A 17,428-nucleotide genomic window follows, 5' to 3' on the forward strand; every position below is an offset into this window, starting at 1 on the left:
CCTACAACTAGGCCCTTTGTTAAGTATTGGAAACCAAAATGAGAATGTCAATATTTTTTTTAATTTTTTTTTTTTTTAGTTGTCACTGGACATTTATTTATTTGTATGTGGTGCTCAGAATCGAACCCAGGGCCTCACACATGCCAGGCAAGTGCTCTACCACTGAGCCACAGTCACAGCCACAGCCCTTCCATAAATATTTTTCCACAGGATCTAACAGTTTCTTCACCATATTGGAAATTATTTGGCTTATCTAGCTATGTGCAAATATTCTAAAAGAAATGGTCCATTCCCTCTAATAATTTTCACAGTATATTTTAATGACAAAATGCACATAGTTTCTAACACTTGAAGGTCTAAACACTTCCACCTGAACACTTCCAGTACTATATAAAAAAAAAAAAAAAAAAAATCACAAGTACAAGCCCTGCCTTCAGAAAAAAGGGCCCATGCCAAACCACGCTGCAGGCTGCGTTCCCGTGCTTAAGAGCCACTGTGTTGAAATCTGAGGACCAACAGAAGGCTAACGAAACTGGAGACATCCAGCACTTTCTGCCTCTGCCTTCAGCATCAGTCTGTAAAGACCCTAGGAGACGGCCAGGCACAGTGGTGCACTCGTTCATCCCAGCAGCTCAGGAGGCTGAGACAGGAGGATGCGAGTTCAAAGCCAGCCTCAGCAAAGGAGAGGAGCTAAGCAACTCAGTGAGACCCTGTCTCTAAATAAAATACAGAATAGGGCTGGGGATGGGCTCAGTGGTTGAGTGCCCCTGAGTTCAATCCCCGTACCAACAAAAAAGAACCCAGGACATCACCGGCTGGGAGAGGACAGGTGAAACTTTACTCCCCACCTTCCCTTATCTGAGTACAGTTGGCTGAGTATGTCACGGTCTGTGAAACGCTACAGCTCCCACCCTTAACTGGGAGACTGGCTTCTGCTATACCTAAGAGACCCGTGGCTGCTCACCAGGGATCATCAGAGTCCCCACGCTGTCCACACCCGTGTTTGTCCTGTGGGTAGATGCGCACGCATCCCTACACACCAGGAACTGAGTCCTAAAGATTGAGAGCCGGCAAGGACACACACCCCCACGATGCAGTAGGAAGTAGTGACGTTGGCATTACCCACGTTCTGTGTGTCGCCGTGACTTGGCCACTTGCAACTGTGTGACAAAACAAATCACCTTTGTGCTTTCATTTTCCTAAACCCATAAAACAGGGACCCTTCTACTACTATCTACAGGGACTTTCACAGGGATTACCTTTTATATTTGGTGGGAAAAGAAGATAGCTGGTGTCCTGTCACCTGTGACCTGGCCACTTGTGCAGAGTTAAAAGCACTTTCACAGGAGAGATCTAAGAAGGATCCTAGCTCTTCCTACCAACGACAGCACTGGCCCTGCAGGCTTCCTGGGTCTGTGAGTCTCCATTATTTGAACACAAATTTTTCTGTCAACGTATATTTTTGTGAAGAAGAGATATACCCCCTACCCCAGCGCTGGACTTGAGCCCAGGGTCCTGTGCCCGCCAGGCAGGCCATGAACTACGCTCCCACCACAAGACCCAGAGGTTCATCAACTCACCCACCCTTTCAGGGAGAGCCATGGAATCAAACCCAGGGCCTCACACATATAAGGCAAGTGCTCTACCCTGAACACTACAGCCCTCATCAAATTCCTTAACTCACAATATACAAAAGACCACTGAATTAAAAGTCCAGCGCTGGGGCTGGGCACAGTGGCATATGCCCGTAATCCCAGCAACTCAGGAGGCTGAGGCAGGAGGATCACAAGTCAGAGGCCAGCTACGGCATCCAGCTTAGATCATAATTGTAATGCGGGTCATAACTTACTTCTTTGATGAGATTACAGGCAAGTCTGTCTTCATATCTGTAACAACAAAGCAGTTCTATTAGTTTCAGACAAATTTTCCTTAAGAGAAATAAAAAAAAAACACTTTACAGATCTAAGAAAGAAAGTCGCATGCCCACGAGGTTAACTGTCCTGTGAGCCACACCAACGGGCACTACGTGCCATCCTTCCCTGCACCCATGTGCCTGGCAGGTTCTGCTCACCAAACAGGCCGCTCTCACTGAGCTCTGATTGACCTCAGAATGCTCTGCTCAGCGCTCTGCCAGGCAGTGGTGACGTGGTTAGAGACCCCCACCCTCCGACCGCTCACTCCAGCGACCGCTCACTCCAGTGTCCAGACAGGAGCCTGCAGGCTGAAAGGGGCTCTGCCCTTCTGTGTGCCTGCAGCCAGAGAGGCACACTCCACAACGGGGGGTCTGGGGTGTGGGCTTGGAAGTTCTGGACCCCGGCTCTCGCTCCGGCCATCAGGAGTGGCGCATCTTTCTTTCTAAGTGCTCACTGGGGTTCTGTTCTGTTCTGTTCTGTCCCTAACTCATTCTGCAAATCAGGAGACTAGGGAGCAGCAGGGTTGCTGTTGACAGCTGATGAATTTCGGTGGTTTATTAAGCAGCATCATCATGACAAGAGAAAACTAGCAGAGTGGACCCTATTAGGATTGCACGAATTAATGTACTTAAAATACTTATTTAAAGTTACTTAAAATAGTTTCTCCCTGGGTGGTTACACAACCAACAGTGATATACTAATTCAGTTGTTTCACCTTTGTTTAAAAAAAAACAAACAAACAAAAAAGGTTATTTTTTACAATTTCTTTGTTTCCAGGCAGGGGGTGCAAGTCTGTAATCCCAGCTACTCAGGAGGCTGAGGTAGGAGGTCTGCAAATTTGAGGCCAGCCTCAGCAACTTAGAGAGAACGTGTCTTAAAATAAAAAGCACCAGGGATGTCGCTCAGTAGTAAAGAGTTCTTGGGTTCAGCCCCCATCCCAAAAACAAACTAAACTAAACTTAGTTTTGCAATCATGAATACATTTACAAGATTTCCAAGTCCAATCTATAAGGTCTCACGTCTCTCCATCCACAGGCATTTAAAAAAATTATGGTTTATCCTTTCATATTAATTTTTAAATTGATTTTTTAAATCAAATATGTAAAACATAAAAATTGTCGCGGGCTGGGGATGTGGCTCAAGCGGTAGCATGCCCACCTGGCATGCGTGGGGTGCTGGGTTCAATCCTCAGCACCACATAAAATAAAATAAAGATGTTGTGTCCACCGAAAACTAAAAATAAATGTTTTAAAAAAAATTTTCTCTCTCAAAAAAAAAAAAATAAATAAAAATAATTAAAAATTGTGCTTTTTTTTTTGATTGAACTCTGGGGCACTTGACCACTGAGCCATGTCCCCAGCCCAATTCTGTATTTTATTTAGAGACAGGGTCTCACTGAGTTGTTTAGGGCCTCGCTTTTACTGAGGCTGGCTTTGAACTCTCGATCCTCCTGCCTCAGCCTCTTGAGCCTCTGGGATGACAGGTGTACACCACTGCGCTCAGCAAAATTGTGCATATTAATGGGGATAATGTGATGTTTTCACACATGTCTACATTGTGTAATGTTGAAACTGGATTAAATATCTCCTCAATCCTTTCATATTTAAAAAGCATAATATGGGGCTGGGGTTGTAGAGTGCTTGCCTACCATGTGTAAAAGCCCTGGGTTCGATCCTCAGCACTACATTAAAATAAATAAGTAAAATAAAAGTCCAACTACAACTAAAAAATAAATATTAAAAAAAAAAAGCATAATATATATTTTCCTGTTTGGATAAACGACAGCACACTGCACATTCCTTTACCTGGCTCTCTTCCTTTAATAACGCACCCTAGAGGCCCCTCCTGTTGCGTCTCTACAGTACTCACTACATGAACATGCTGGAGTTGAGGCCAGTCTCCTTTTTGATGGACATTTGGGCTGCTCCCTTTCTTTGGATAGGAGAGACAGTGCTGCCAGATAGCCCTGTGCTGTTTCTTTTCAACTTTTGCTAATGTCTCTTTAAAATAAATTCCTGAAGTGGGATTGCTAGGTTAAAAGTAAATTTATATGTTGAGACAATCAGATATGCAAACACAAAACGATGAAATTGGACCGTCACCTCGTGCCTTCTACAAAAATTAACTCAAAATGCAACAAAGTCCTAACTCAAAAGCTAAAACAACAAAACTATTAGGAGACAGAAAAGCCAAACCATACTGTGTGTATGCACAAATATGGAACAAGGAATGCTACCACTAAGTACGATTATAATACACCAATAAAAAATATGGGCCCCCCCCCCAAAAAACAAGAAAAATCTGTCAAAGTTGGATTTGGTGATAGTTTTTTAAATATAAGACCAAAAGTACAAGCAATCAAAGAAAAAAAATAGATAAATTGGACTTTACTGAAAACAAAAACCATTTCACTTCCATTAGAATGACTATTAAAAATTAAACATAGGGCTGGGGTTGTGGCTCAGTGGTACAGCGCTTGCCTAGCATGTGTGAGGCACTGGGTTCGATCCCCGGAACCACGTAAAAATAAAAAATAAAGGTATTATGCCCATCTACAACTAAAAAATAATAAAAAAAAATTAAACATAAAATGACCATATGATCCAGTAATTCCACTCCTGGGTAATATGCAAAGAAGTGAAAACCGAGAGTCAAACAGATACTGTAGACCAATGGCCACAACAGAATTATTTGCAACAGCCTAAATGTAGAAACAATCTGTTTGTTAATAGATGAATGAATTAAAAAAAATGTGGTTCGTCCATACAGTGGAATATTATTTGGTCACGAAAAGGAATAGAGTTCTGTTATCTGTTAGGGAGGGATGAACCTTGGAAACATTACGAAGCCAGGCACAAAGGAACAGATATTGTAGGATTCCACTTATATATAAAATATCTAAATAGGTAAATTCATAGACAAAAATGTAAAGGTTCCCAAGGACTGAGGGAAGAGAGAAATGAAAGAAAAGAAAAAAGTCAACGTGTATACAGTTTTGTGAGACACTGTTAAATTCCTCTAAGGGCTACAGCATTTGCACTCTGACCAGCAATACAGCCAAGCCCGTGTTTCTCAGGGCTTCAGCAATGGAGCATGTGGCCAAACTTTTGGAATTCTGCCTGATTGCTGAAATGGTATCTCAGTGCATTTTTTATTTCTCCACTTTTTTTCTTTTTTTAATATTATTTTATTTTTTTAATACCTTTGTTTTATTTAAGTGGTGCTGAGGATCGAACCCAGTGCCTTGCACAAGCTAGGCAAGTGCTCTACCACTGAGCTACAGCCGCAACCCCTTCTCCATCTTCTTATTAATTTTTTTTCCCTAAAAATCTGGATGTAGTGGTGCACATTTATAATCCTAGCAACTTGGGAGTTTGAGGATGGCAAGTTAGAGGCCAGCTTGGACAACTTTAGGTGAACCTGTCTCAAAATAAAATAAAAAATACAAGAGCTGGGGGTGTAGCTCTGTGGTAGAGCAATTGCCCTGGTTCCCTGGGGGTAGGGGTGGGGAATTGAAAAAATCCTTTCTAATTATGCTTGAACATGTTAGTGTTGGTTTCTGCACCCCCACCTCCCACTGGGGATTGAACCCAGGGGTGGTTTACCACTGAGCTACACCCCCATCCTTTTTTAATTTTTAATTTTTTTTTTTAAATTTTAAGACAGGTCTTGATAAGTTGCCCAGACTGACCTTGAACTTCCAATCCTCCTGTTTCAGCCTTCAGAGTCACTGGGATCACAGGCGTGCACCAATGCACCTGGATATTGATTCTTCAATAACTACCATGAGCGTTCCTTAGAGAAATACACAAAGATAAAATAATTTTAAATAAGGCAAAGAGAACAAGCTAGTGAGACCTATGCATATTAGTATGTCTTAATAAATATGTCAATGTCATGTTTCTTGTTATAAGTTCTATTTTTGAAAATAAAATACAAAACTCATTCTACATAGTACCACAGGTAAGCAAGCACTTAATTACTGCCAAGCACACAGGACTCTGCCAGGCAAAGCTTAATAGCAAAGTTTGAACAACACTTTTGATAATTCCAGAAATAAGGTAAAATACATCTTCAGCAATCATAAGAACGCTTTTTTTTGGGGGGGTGGGGCACCAGGGATTGAACCCAGGGGCACTCAGCCACAGAGCCCCATCCCCAGCCCTATTTTGTATTTATTTAGAGACAAGGTCTCACTGAGTTGCTTAGGGCCTTGCTTTTTGCTGAGGCTGGCTTTGAATTTGAGATCCTCCTGCCTCAGCCTCCTGAGTCATGGGGATTACAGGTGTGCGCCACCACACCCAGCAAGAACCCTTTTCTTTTGATAAGAATTATCTTAGTTGCTCTTCTGGACAGTAAAATTGTCAGTGTGCCCTGTCACTCTCCTCTAGAACTTTACTCACCTGAGATGTGTGATCACAAATGAAAGAAAATGCTAATTTGCCAAAGAACTGAATGATGTACGAGCTTACCTTTCCACCTAGCAACCAGCTTAGGATCTGAAATTGTGAAGTTTGGTCGGCTTCTGGAAAGAATGCCTTTTCCAAAGTAGCCCTTTTGAAAAGAGAGAAAACAAAGTTCATGTTCAGTTACCCACTTTTTGTAGCTGGGGAGGAATATCAGCATTCGGGCTAACAAGAGGTTCACCCCACTTTTCGCTGCTCTGTTTCCCCTCTGACAATGTCACGGTGACTCGTGTTGACTTCAGGGTTTTATGTCTCTAATCTTTTGAAGAATAAAGGTTAAGTTTCAGTGCCCCTCATTTACCTCATTACTAATGATTTCAACCTGGAAATGACAGATTGAGGGTGACAGAGACGTCTTCTCCTTTTGGTCATAAACACATAGAGGGTTGAAATAATAAAAGGGACACCCTTTACCTTCCACTGTAGGTGGCATAACTAAGTAGAATACAGACTGAGCATGCACTTAGGAAGCCGCTTGCAAATGAAGGCTTCTCTGCGGAGCTGTGGGGAGACAGGACCTAGTGGGGCCTTCGCATCTCACCAGTGAGAAGGCCACCCACTCTTGTAAAACATCTCCAGAGAAGGCACACGAACAGAGACAGGAAGCTCACCAGTGGAGGTCCTGGCTGGGAGTGGGTGCAGGGGTGAAGTGTGACAGCACAAAGAACTTTCTATGGCGATGGGGACATTTTAAAACCAGACCGTGGGCTAGGGATGCAGCTCAGCAGTAGAGCTCGTGTGGAGCATACACGATGCCCTGGGTTTGGGAAAAAAGCACCTAAAATATTAAAATAGGGGCTGGGATTGTGGCTCAGCGGTAGAGCGCTCGCCTAGCATGCACAGGGCCCTGGGTTCGATCCTCAGCACCACATAAAAATAAATGAATGGAATAAAGGTATTGTGTCCAACTACAACTGAAAAAAAAAATAAATTAAAAAACAATTAAAATAGGATTGTGATGACGGCTGCACCACTTTATGAATTTATAATCCCTGGACTAGATATTAACAATGGGTGGGGGGCATAAGCCACACAGCAGTCAAGCTGGTGGTAAAAATGCCCTGGCGATGAACAGGCTACAGAAAATACGAGAACGAAACAAAACAGACCATGAAACAGAAAGAGAGAAGGCCAGCGACCAGCCAGCCCTCACACAAACCCATTAGTGCTAGACAACAGTAAAAACTAGAACTTGACCTCATCTAAGAACTTGCAGGGCCAGGAGAGGAGCAGAGGAGGAGCCGGGGCCCACTCTGAAGCCACCTCTGTCTGTCTGTCTGGGATCAGTGCCACTCTGTGGCTATGGCTGGGACTGCGATGGCAAGTGGGGGCTTCCTGTGTTTTGCTTCTCACATTCCCACACATCCCGGGTCTTCTGTTTGTCTGTGCAGTGAACATGCGCGGCCTCTGACAGATGAGAACGGCCAGCCCACTGACCCCACCGCACGTCTGAGGCAGGTCTGCATCTGCCACCTCATCACCCCCTGGGTGCACGGACCACGGTGCGAGAGAGGAAGCCGCACTCTGATGGTCAGTTCGAGGGGACAGGAGGGAAGGGACAGCCTGCTCAGGGTCAGGCACCTGCCAAGGTCGAACTTACCTTCCCATACAGCTGCTTAATGTCCTCGGGGCTCCTCACAATCACGTTGTTGTTGATTATTTCTGCACGGAAGATTCTGAATTTCTTAGGATCTTGGTCCTGACCAAGAGGGACTGGCAGTGGAGACTCGTAATTCTCACACACCCTCCTTTTCCTCTTTGGGGCGTGGAAAAGTGCTTCCGCCATTCTTCAGGGCAACTGTTCTTTAAAGAGCAGATGAGGAGGAGAGTCCATCAGTAGTGACAATGATCAGAAGCACAGAGCCGAAAACTTCGTAGTCTGTGCTAAAACCAGCATTTATGGGCTGGGGTTGGGGCTCAGTAGTAGAACGCTTGCCTAGCACTCGTGAGGAACCGGGTTTGATCCCCAGCACCAATACAAAAAACCTAAATGAACAAAATAAAGGTATTTTATTTTCTGCAACTAAAAATATAAAAAAAGCCCAGTATCTATAAAGTGATTAATTAAGAGGCATAGAAAAATCAAGAACATGGTATAAGTTGGGTGCAATGGTGCACACCTGTAATCCTAGCAGCTTGGGAGGCTGAGGCAGGAGGATCGAAAGTTCAAAGCCAGCCCCAGCAACCTATCAAGGCACTAAGAAACTCAGTGAGACCCTGTCTCTAAATAAAATACCAAATAGGGCTGGGGATGGGGTTCAGTGGTTGAGTGTCCCTGAGTTCAATCCCTGGTACCCCTCCTCACCCAACAAAAGAACACGATACAGCTGGGCACATCCTGGCTGTTTAGGAGGCTGAGGCAGGAGGATCGTAAGTTCATGGCCAGCCTGGGCAACTCACTGAGACTCTGTCTCAAAATAAAATAAAAAAGTCTCAGTGGTAAAAGGCCCTGGGTTTGGTTCTCAGTACTGCAAAACAAAAGAAAAAAACAAGGGGCCAGATTGTGGCTCAGTGGTAGAGCGCTTACCTAGCACGCGCGAGGCTCTGGGTTCCATCCTCAGCACCACATAAAAATAAATAAATTAATTAAAGATATTGTGTCCAACTACAGCTAAAAAGTAAATATTAAAAAAAAAAAAAATTCACAGTCACCAGGCACATCTCAATCCTCTGAACTCCAAGAAGCCAGCAGTTTTATGTCTAACTACAGTGGACCACACTGAGGCTAGGTCTCCTAGGAGCAAGCACAATAGGGTTTTTGCCTTAAGGATTACGGCCATTGTTTCACTCAGCCAATAGGCATTTACTGAGCACCTTCCTGGGGCTCCTAATATTCAGAGGTGCAGGGGCTATCAAGATAAAACCAAGGGAGGCCTTATCCTCAACAAATTAAACCTAGTGAGCACCTCATTTTCCCAAAAAGGACCTTAAAATCTCGTTTAGACATTGGGCCAATCAGCTCCCAGTTTAAAATCAATGCAAAACCCTCCAATGCCCAGGCCTCCTGAGTGGTGGGCACGTGCAGACTGTCTGCAGGTGTCTGAAGCCTCCCTCACCCTCAAGGTCATAAGCTGGAACCACCTACTAGTCACCCAGTACCACGAGGGAGAAAAGGATGCTGAAGGCTGTCTGTCACACCCTTCCGGGCCTTGCACTTGATCCCAGCCAACAAACAAGCTTATAGCACACACAAAAGCAAGTCAGAGATAGCAACATGGGGGGGGGGGTTTGTGTGTGTGCCGTCCTATAAAGGAAGAACGTCAAGTTGAGCGCCTTGTACAATCCAGAGTCATTTAACTCAGGAGAGCCCAAGTGCATGCAAAAGCCAATCACTGGCTCAAGGAGCAGAGGATGGCCTGTCAAGAGGTGGGAGGCAGGAACCTGCTGTTCCCTCAGCATCGGGTCTGGACTGGATTTAAATTGAGATTTAAACTGAGATGAATGAATGTGTCGAGTCATACACATATTTAACCTGCCAGACTCCAAGCCCCTCACAAGGGACAAAAACGGTCAGCTCATCTAGGTGCCCATATTCCACACCAGCACCTCTCAGGCAATGGACAAGGGCCTGGGACATCCAGGATATGGCCACAGCTAGGGGAAGAGGGGGCGAGCAGCTTCGAGGTTTTCATGACCACTAAGAAGAAATTAAAAGCCTTGTCCAATGCGTGATGATGCCTTTGTGTTAGTGCTCAAGGAAGAAGTTGTGGAACTTTTTCTGTGAAGACACAGAAAAACACAGTATGAAGAAGAGGTAGAAGAATTGATAAATGGATTACAAACAAAATAGGAAGTCAGAACCTTCCTAGAATTGCCAATCTGTTCTAGCAGCAACATGCTAGAATAGTTTTTCTTCTTTCCTTTTCCTTGATCCCCCACCCATAGTACTGGGGACTGAATGTAGGGCCTCGCACATGCTAGGCAAGCACCCTAACAGTGAGCTGTATCCCCAGCCCTTTTTATTTTGAGACAGGGTCTCGCTAAGTGGCTGAGGCTGGCCTTGAACGTGTGATCCTCCTGCCTCAGCCTCCTGAGTAGCTGGGATCACAGGCGTGAGCCACCATGCCTGTTTAATTACTAGTTAAGATCCCTCAACGGGATACATGCTGAGCATCACTGTATGTACTGATGCACACACCTATTGCTGTGTAGTGTTTATGACAAAACCATGCCTACTGTATACTGATGGGCAAGGGCACTGTGACGAGACTTTCACTTTACTTGATGACTTAGGCCACCACCCAGGCCAACTATCACGTCTAGTACTCAACTGAAAAACAAAAAACAATTTATTCCAAAACTGCAAATAAACATCGCTGTGTTAGCGTTTTCTGAAGCAGGATGTCGGTCCCCAGTAAGGGAACTCTCAGGGATTTCCAGGAACAATCTGGACTTATCAGATTGTCAGGTTTATCGCTGAACCTCTGTTCAGGTCTTGCCTTGTTTTATTTTTTTTGTGGATTGCTGTCATATCCTTAAAAAAATCAAGATTGAATTGTGAGACTGATTTACTGGATCTAAAATCTGACAGTGGAAACCTGAGATTCGGATGATTCTAAGGCACCACCAAGTTTGGGGATGGCCGCCCTCTGAAAACTCCTTCATATTTAAATCAGTCAAATTTGGTGGACTTCAGCTACGTCAAAGCAATGTAGCTGAGTCCTAAGATCAATGATCTGCAGTTAGGAATATTGGTTACTGATAATTGGATTTCTCTGGAGCATGCTAGTATAACTAGTATTGCATTCTTGGTAATATCTTAAATATTCTCCACTTCTTGATAAAAATTAATTACTTCCTAATAAACCCTTGTTTATTAGTCAAAGATCTTCAGGAAACAGAATGAACAAGATACATACAGTTAGACTCTATAAACACTAGTTCTATATCCATGGATGCATCCCTGAGAGAAAAGATGCAGGAATAAAAGTGACTATATGGTAAATGTGTACTGTCCTTCTCCCTGCAGACTCTTGTCATTATTTCCCCAACAGTAAATTTAACTACCATTCATATAGAATTTACATTGTAAGATAAGTGCTCTAGAGATGGTTTAAGTATACAGAAGGTTGTGCTGAGGTTACAAACAAAATGACAGCACTTCGTAGAAGGGACTTGAGCATCCTCAGATTTCGGTATCCACTGGGAGTCCTGGAACCAATTCCCTGTGGATGCCAAGGGAAAACTTCACTAACCCAAGACAAGGGTCCCTACAAAAAAGAGTTAACCTCAATCCAGTTTCAGGGTGAATTGTGCCTATGTACTGTGTGCAGTGGTGCACACCTGTAATCCCAGCAGCTTGGGAGACTAAGGCAGGAGGATCACATGTTCAAGACCAGCCTCAGCAATTTAGCAAGGTCCTAAGCAACTTAATGAAACTGTCTCAAAAAATAAAAAGGGATGGCAGTGTGGCTCAGGAGGGTTCAATCCCTGGCACCAAAAAAACAAAGAACAAAAAGTCCTGCCTATGTGACAATAATATGTGCATCAAAACTTTGGCTCAAATCATGAGTCTTTCATACATGCAAGCTGTCATTATTGTTCTGTGGCCTTGCACAACCCAGTTTCTTCATCTTCAAATTGAACAGGACTGCAGGTCTGTGACGCAAGTCCTCAAAATGTCAAATACAGTCAAGCATAGGGGGCACATCCCCGTAATCCCAGCTACTTTGGAGGCTGAGGCCGGAAGACTGTAAGTTCAAGGTCAGCCTGGGCAACTTAGAACCTATTTCAAGATAAAAAATAAGGAACTGGGGCTGTGGCTTGGTGGAGTGCTTGCCTGGCACATGTGAGGCACTGGGTTTAATCCTCAGCACCGCAAAAAAATAAAACAATGGTATTATGTCCATTTACAACTAAAAAAAAATAATAAAAAATAAATGAAAAGATCTGGGGATGCAGTTCAGTGATAAAGCACCTCTGGATTCAACCCCTAGTACCATCACCAACAAGAAGTCAAACAGAGAGTCATCATATGATCCAGCGATTCCACTCCTATGTGCAGATTCAGGACTGACAACATATGTTCATGGCAAAATTTGTACACAAAAGTTCACGGCCGTATTATTCATCATAGCCAAAAAATGGAAGCCATCCAAGTGTCCATTAACAAGCTAATTGGCTGACAAAATGTGCTCTATCCATATCATAGAATATTATTTGGCCATAAAAAAGGAAAAAGTCCTGGTACATTCTACAACATGAATCAGCCTTGAAAGTGTTATGCTGAGTGAAAGAAGCCAAGTGGGGGGGGGGCCTGGGGTTGTGGCTCAGAGGTAGAGCACTCGTCCAGCATGCCTGAGGCACTGGGTTCAATCCCCAGCACCACCTAAAAAAATAAAGATATTGTGTCCACCTATAACTAAAAAATACATACTAAAAAAAAGAAGCCAGGTATAAAAGATCACATGAGACTATTAAATATGAACTATCCAGAAAAGGCAAATCCCTGGAGATGAATTAGTGGTTGCCAGGGACTGGGGAAAGGGGAATGAGGAGCCATGCTAATAGTATGGGATTTTTTTTTTTTGGGGGGGGGGTGATGAAAAATGTTTTACAATTAGACTATAGTGTAATAGCTGCCCAATGCTGAATATATTAAGACCACTGAATTGTGTGTGTGTGTGTGTGTATATATATATATATATATATTTTTTTGGATTTATTTATTTTTTTGTGATGTTGAGGATCAGACCTGTACAATGCGCGCGCATGTGACCTATGAGAGCTGAGATCCTCATTTCAAATCACAGACAAGGAAAGGGAGGCTCAAAGAGGACAGGTCATTTATACCCAAAGCCCCCACTGCTCAGGGACATAAGAGGGAGGGCATGGTAACTGGACTGGGCTAAAGAGGAAGCCTGTCTGAAGCACGGGAAAATGAATAGGTAAGACAGGGTCAGTAGCTAGGGAGTTTGCAAGCAAAGGTTGTTTGTCGTTGCTGATTTTCTGGTGCTGGGGATGGAAGCCAGGGCCTTGCACATGCTAGGCAAGTGCTCTACCACTGAGCTACCTCTCCAGCCCTTTATGAGACAGGGTTTCACTTAAGTTGGCCTGACTAGCCAGAAGCTTGTGATCCTCCTGCCTCAGCCTCCCAAGCTGCTGAGATTACAGGCGTGGTGGCCCACGACTGGCTCAAGTACTATTCTTATTCCCAATGTACAGATGAGAAAAGTGGAGGTGGGGGCTGAGTGCTTCTATAAAGGATTGTTACTTTTCATTTCCCAAACCCCATCATGCCTGGGTTAAGTATATTTACTTTCTATCAAAAGCAAGCGCCTGTTCTTTATTCTTTCCTTGTGCCAACAACTTAACACCTTTTAGAGGCTGAGTAAAAGCCTATCCAAGAACAAATGACAGGGGAGGAAATGGTTCCACTTAATTTTTTCCAACCCCCTAGGACCAGGTGCCAAACATGCCTCCCACCCAGCAAAGCTCTCTGTCTCCTGATTTAAAAACACCCAGCTCCAATTGCAATACCTCCTGGGCTCAGGGAAACAAGGATGAAAGGGATAAGGCAAACAAATCCTGCCGCTGGGGAGCTTTCAAGTTAGAACATATAAGACACATAAACAAAGGACCAACCTTTGAAGGGTGCTGTCAGAATTAAATGGGTAATTTAGTGCAGAAGGAACCTTACAAGTCCCACCACTTGGGATGTGCTCACCAGATGGCAGATGCAACTGCAATGAACAAGTGAGCATAGGCCACACTCTGGGCAGCACCACTTTTTGTCTTCACTTGTCCCTTTGATGGTTTCCTTGCATTTGGGTCCCCCTCGCCCCAATCCCACTAGAGGCTGAGGCTCCTCAGGGGCACAGGCACTGATGGACACCCCAAGCCCCTAGTGCAGGACAAGGCCCAGTGTCCCCACGAAGAACCTGAAGACCAGAGACTCCCACCCAGAAGACCCTTACCATAATGAAGCAGAACCCCCCACCATATTTAAAACACACAAGTTCCTCTTTTCTACCAAAAAAAAAAAAAAAAAAAAAAAAACCCTCAATGTGGGATGGGACTTCCTATTTCTTGGGAGGGCTAAGTTACTCTGTTTTGCAAAAACGAAGTGTGGCCGCAGACTTGATGATGTCACTTCTGCTTTTGTAAAACCTGACTAACCTAAAAAAAAAAAAAAAAAAAAAAAAAAAAGGATAAAAAGCACTTTCTGTGAATTCAAGAGGAAAAAAAATAACCTCTTACTTGACTCCTATAAAAATGCAAAGCTCCAAGCCCCCCCTGGAACTTGCAGTCAATAAACCTTCCCGAAAATTCCCGGGGTGTGCAGGCTCCAGGGTCCCGCGTGACACCGAGCGCTACAGGTGGGCGGAGGGGCCTCGCGCTCCAAGCCCGGCCGACCCGGGAAATCGGCCTCTTGGCCCCGGGAAAGTCTCTGGGCCCTTTCCGCCCTCGCCCTGGAGGGCTTCCGTAGGAACCCTGTCTCTTCGGGATGCGGAATTGGCCCACCAGACTGGGCGGCGGCGCTGCACGCGTCGCGAAGCCGCCAGCTCCTCTGGAATCTTACCTTCCTCAGCGCCACGCGCTTTCCGTTACCTGGGAACGCCGGCCGGGGAGGGCGGGCCGACGCCGCGGCCGTCAAGCAGCGCGGCCGCAAAACGAGCCGAGTGCGCAGCCGCAGAACTGCGGCACGCCCCGCCCATCCCGCCGCGGTCTTAGCGGAGTGCGCCTGCGCACGGCCCGAAGGCGGGTGTCCTCTGCACCAGCCGGGCTGCGAGCGGAGGCTGCAGCTGGGGCTGCGGCTCCCGGGTTTCCTTCTTTTCTTGGCGTTGTGCGGACGGCCTCTCTGCACAGATGCTGTTCTCCTTGAGTCCTCTCAGCGATCCTGCAAGAGCCATTTTGGCACCCGAGATACGAAGCTATCTGTGCAATGTCATAAATTCCATTAGAGGGCTGTGGCCCTTCGGGACCCATCTCAGCTCTGGGTGCAACACGCGGGTCGTAGGGCGCATGTGCATAGCTACATCCTGGGGAGGGGGGTGCTCTCTCTACTGGACACGAGACCAAAGCCAGAGTGCTGTGGTTGTTCTGTGCATCTTAACCAGGACCTCAGCCCCAGAGGCCAGCCTAGTTAGAATCTCCATCTCTGCCCTCCTTGACTGTGATCTTGACAGAGTGACTTAACTTTGTGACCCTCAGTTTTCTCTACTGAAAGATGGGTGGTCAGGATTATGAGAGAGGGCCACGCATGGGACCTGTACTAGTTTTTGCTTTCCTGGTTATTTTAAAGGAGGCCCTCGTGGGGAGTCCCATAGACACCTTCCCACAGTTGACTGACAGGTTCTCCAGCGCACAGATCTGGGACGACCGTGGAGGTGGGTGATTAACCCTGGAGAGATGCATGCAGCTGAGTGTTGACAACAGACTTTATAAATTCTGGATCTTCTCCAATGTCCTTTTGCCTCCAGATCTTGGCACATTGTGTGGTCACTGCCTGGAACATCTTTCTCTCTTCTGTTTGCTACAGTTATTTCTGGGCATCCTTTAGATTTCAGCTCAGATCTCTCATCTCTTCCAGGAAACTTCTTGCCTTCTCACACCTGCTTGGGGGACCTCTGTGTTCTGCAATAGTGTCTGACACAGTCTGGATTGTTCCCGTTTGCCGAGCCTCCTTGACCCGACTATGAGCATGATGTGGCATTCACTGGCTGCTTTGGGCTAGGAAGTGCAGGCTTCATATGGGAAAAGGCAAATGAACTTCATGGTTAGAATGTTGAAAGGAAAAAAAAAAGTGGGGTGGACAGGGAGAAGATTGTCTGTCAAGATTTGCAGAATACTAGTATCTTACTCTTTGCCACGGCTATGACAAAATGCCTGAGGCTGAAATTTTTATAAAGAAAAGAGGTTTATGTAGCTCAAGATTCAGGGGCAAATCAAAACTGCAGAATGTGAGAGGGAGAGATCCCATCAAACAGGAAGCCAGCCAGCAACTAGGGAATCAGGCTCAGCCATTTCATTCTCATGAGAACCCATAACACAGAGATCAGTGTTCCCTTCTGAGGGCAGTGCCCCCCAGTCACCTAAGGATGTCCCGCTAGGCCTCATTCTTGAGTCCTACCACCACTCTGAGGTCCAAGCCTGCAACATGTGAATTCATATCCAAACCATTGCAAGTAGTAAAGGAATGGATTGGGCATGAAGGGACAGGCAGGGGAGGGTTGTAATGTCACACCAGAACACGCCAAGTTGGGAAATGCAGGCTGAGTACTTTTTTTTTTAATTTGAAATGCTTGGGACCAGAAGTGTTTTGGATTTCAGAATACTTGCATGTACATCTTGGGAGATGGAAATCCAACTCGAAACAGGAAATTCATTCCCGTCTTATGTACACCTCGTACTCACAACCCAAACGTAATTTTATATAAGGTTTTTAGTGCACAAAAGTAGAGAGAATCATCTAATAAACCTATCACTTTCCAACCTTCAGCCTTTGGTATCTTGTGAGTTTGTTTCTTTTGGTACCAGGATTGAACCCAGGGGCGTTTAACCCCTGATCCACACCCCCTTTTCTTTTTGATTTTTAAAAATCAGCGAGACGGGGTCTTGCTGAGTTGCTTAGGGCCCTTGCTAAGTTGCTGAGGCTGGCTTTGAACTTGTGATTCTCCTGACTCATCCTCCTCGGTTCCTGTAACGACAGGCGTATGCCATCACGCCTGGCTTATTTTTTATTTGGTGACAGTGTCCAGCTAAATCGCTCAGGCTGACCTTGAATTTGTGATCCTCCTGCCTCAGCCTCCAGAGTCGCTGGGATGACAGGAGGGCACCCCTGCGCCCAGCACCAGTGGCGATTTATTGAGCACTTACTATGTGCCAACCATTGTATCCATAATTCTCCTAACACACCAGTGAGATGGGTGTCACCGTACGGGTGAGGCTGCTTCACTTGCTTGTGGTCTCATGATCCAGGTTCCTGGGACCAGGTCCAGAGCTTGGATTCTAGCCTCTCATGTGGATTACCAGGAGGCCGGAGGGCAGCTTTCGATAAAGAAATATAAACAGAGCTCGCACAAAGTGTTGGATGGGGGGTGGTCAGGA

At 45.3% G+C, this 17,428-nt stretch overlaps 1 protein-coding gene across 3 annotated transcripts in view; it reads right to left on the minus strand.

The window, feature by feature from the left end:
* The window catches only part of Tsen2 (tRNA splicing endonuclease subunit 2), a 32,927-nt gene extending 17,926 nt beyond the window's left edge, over nt 1-15,001 (minus strand). The window contains exons 1-4 of one of the 3 annotated variants that reach the window (XM_046425539.2): nt 14,901-15,001; nt 7,980-8,182; nt 6,386-6,467; nt 1,850-1,886 (exon numbers count right to left, since the gene is read on the minus strand). In XM_046425539.2, coding sequence (XP_046281495.1) covers nt 1,850-1,886; nt 6,386-6,467; nt 7,980-8,165 — 305 coding nt within the window. In that variant the 5' untranslated portion in view covers nt 8,166-8,182; nt 14,901-15,001. Of the gene's footprint in view, nt 1-1,849; nt 1,887-5,604; nt 5,709-6,385; nt 6,468-7,979; nt 8,183-14,900 lie in introns of those variants that run through there. The other 2 variants (XM_046425542.2, XM_046425543.2) reach the window with 2 other exon arrangements.
* Between the last annotated feature and the right edge of the window lie 2,427 nt (nt 15,002-17,428).

The sequence above is a fragment of the Marmota monax genome, unplaced genomic scaffold, assembly GCF_021218885.2.
Source record: "Marmota monax isolate L192 unplaced genomic scaffold, Marmota_monax_Labrador192_F-V1.1 WCK01_AAM20220418_F8-fsc00028, whole genome shotgun sequence".
In the NCBI taxonomy this organism is placed as follows: domain Eukaryota; kingdom Metazoa; phylum Chordata; class Mammalia; order Rodentia; family Sciuridae; genus Marmota; species Marmota monax.